This window comes from Limulus polyphemus, unplaced genomic scaffold, assembly GCF_000517525.1.
Source record: "Limulus polyphemus unplaced genomic scaffold, Limulus_polyphemus-2.1.2 Scaffold14407, whole genome shotgun sequence".
NCBI classification, from domain to species: Eukaryota; Metazoa; Arthropoda; class Merostomata; order Xiphosura; family Limulidae; genus Limulus; species Limulus polyphemus.
The window spans coordinates 886-3,647 of NW_013680017.1; the positions used below are offsets into that span (position 1 = coordinate 886).

Sequence of the window (2,762 nt, forward strand, 5' to 3'; positions counted from 1 at the left end):
CACCATCAATCAAACAAGGTAGTCACAGAGATTGAGCTTTTGCTTTAAAACTATGACGATTAACCAATTATTGTTGTTATATCTTATTCTCTTGTGGTCTAAAGAAAATATTCCTTAGTTTCAGCTTTGGCCTAAAGGTAGTAACGATTTTATTATCTTGTATTCAAGAGAAAATATACCTTAGTTTTAGTTTTGACCTAAAGGTAGTAACGATTAACCAATTATTATTGGTGTTATATCGTATTCTCTTGTGTCTAAAGAAAATATTCCTTAGTTTCAGCTTTGGCCTAAAGGTAGTAACGATTTTATTCTCTTGTGTTCAAGAGAAAATATACCTTAGTTTTAGTTTTGACCTAAAGGTGGCAACGATTAACCAATTATTATTGGTGTTATATCTTATTCTCTTGTGTCTAAAGAAAATATTCCTTAGTTTCAGCTTTGGCCTAAAGGTAGTAACGATTTTATTCTCTTGTGTTCAAGAGAAAATATACCTTAGTTTTAGTTTTGACCTAATGGTAGTAACGGTTAACCTATTATTATTGTTATATCGTATTCTCTTGTGGTCTAAAGAAAATATTCATTAGTTTCAGCTTTGGCCTAAAGGTAGTAACGATTTTATTCTCTTTTGTTCAAGAGAAAATATACCTTAGTTTTAGTTTTGACCTAATGGTGGTAACTATTAACCAATTATTATTGGTGTTATATCTTATTCTCTTGTGTCTAAAGAAAATATTCCTTAGTTTCAACTTTGGCCTAAAGGTAGTAACGATTTTATTCTCTTGTGTTGAAGAGAAAATATACCTTAGTTTTAGTTTTGACTTAAAGGTAGTAACGAATAACCAATTATTATTGTTATATCTTATTCTCTTGTGTCTAAAGAAAATATTCCTTAGTTTCAGCTTTGGCCTAAAGGTAGTAACGATTAACCAGTTATTATTGTTATATCTTATTCTCTTGTGGTCTAAAGAAAATATTCTTTAGTTTCAGCTTTGACCTAATGGTAATAACGGTTAACAAGTTATGTTTTATTCTATTCTCTTGCTATATGGAGAAATGCAGGCTTTTTCTCTCGATAGAAACTGACAAGATGCGTAGTACGAAGCGATTGTTCTTCACAGACTTGCTTGGCATACAAGTCTAGTACTAAAATAGATCGGTGAAATATACAGAGACCTGGATGTCACACATCTCTCAAACACTATCATATACATCTCTTGCTACAACTAGAAACCTGTGATTATTAACTGAATCGTTATCAACTATGAGTGATGTAATCAAAGGTTACCTTTGTATACACTCCGCCGGCAGACAGCTCGTTTTCTAAAACCATCATCCCAATTCCAAACATCGCCATTACCAGCGCATAGTCACTTATTCGCTTTCTTTTCTCGAAGAGTGCTTTCCTTCTGCCCAGCCGATAGCCCACACTGGGCTTGTGGAAGCCCGATGTGGGCTTCTTTTCCTCGGTGTACCGTGGGTATTCACTGTTCACTCCCACAAGAGCAATTCCTGCGTTCTCACTCTCCGTCGAGTTCTGCGGCTGGGTTTTCATGGATGACGGGCTACACAATGACGACGCGGGTTTACGCAACTGTTTGAACTGTCTGATCGCCCCATTGACCCGCATGGAGCCGGTGGCGATCTCGGCGATGTCACTCTCCCGCTCCGCCCTGTACCCCTGACGGTTTCCGGACTGTGGTAAAACAGTGTAGGATGGCACGAGAGTCGTCACCGCGCCCGGAACCGCCGAGGTACTATCATCGACTTGAAGTCCGTTTCTAGGGATGCGCACGCTCTCTCGTGAAACAGTACGTCTTAATGTTGATGGCTCGAGTTGGGTTTTCAATACTTGCCGCGCGTGAGGCGACCACACTTTTGTTTCAGTATCATCGTCCCAGCTGGTTGTTGAAGGCGCATGGCATTGCGAATCTGTACTCTCGTCCTCGGTTCTTACTTCCTGTACATGTATTTCCGGTCTAATTTCTGGGCAAGAGCGACAGTTCGGCGGAGAGGCGTCACACTGCTCCAGTGTATGAAACTCGGTAGTTGTTGGTAGATGGCGCTCTGGTTCTGAATACATGCGACCTAGCATTAGAGGGCTCTGCCTGAGGGGTGATGTTTCTACAGATTGCTGTACGCAGCCTTCCTCTATCTTATTTCCAACCCCCAGGCTAAAGTATAGACCACCAGACTCTGTAGGACACGTGCTGTACTCTACTCTTTCATCTTCAACTGGAGTGACCATAACTACAGACATTATTAATCTCTAGTTAATTTAAATAATGACCATATGTGACCCGCATAGACGTGAAGATAAAGTGTCTTCTAACGGGTTTCTGAATCACACCACACAGAACTGGTTGACAATCACACAGTCATTTCACGATACAAAATGGCTTCTCCAAGGTACTCTTAAGGCTTTCCAACTCGAATCGCCTTCCTTTCAGAAGATAACTGAAAGGATAGAAACAAAATAATTAAGTTTTAAGTTATATAAAAGGAATAGTATCAGAGAAAAATGCTAAAGTGTATTATTAGAACATATAATTTGTCACGGTAACGGAATATTATCAGAGAACAGTGTTCAAGGGTATTATTAGAAGATCCAATTTGTTGTCACGGTAGAGGAATATTATCAGAGAACAGTGTTCAAGGGTATTATTAGAACATATAATTTGTTGTCACGGTAGAGGAATATTATCAGAGAACAGTGTTCAAGGGTATTATTACAAGATCTACTTTGTTGTCATGGTAGAGGAATA

The 2,762-nt window shown here is 38.9% G+C and overlaps 1 protein-coding gene across 1 annotated transcript; it reads right to left on the reverse strand.

Moving 5' to 3' along the window:
• Window positions 1-1,255: 1,255 nt before the first annotated feature.
• Window positions 1,256-2,521, reverse strand: LOC111084182 (small conductance calcium-activated potassium channel protein-like). Its single transcript, XM_022380961.1, has one exon. It carries the CDS (start codon window positions 2,255-2,257, stop codon window positions 1,256-1,258), a length of 1,002 nt encoding a protein of 333 aa, XP_022236669.1. The 5' UTR covers window positions 2,258-2,521.
• Window positions 2,522-2,762: the final 241 nt, after the last annotated feature.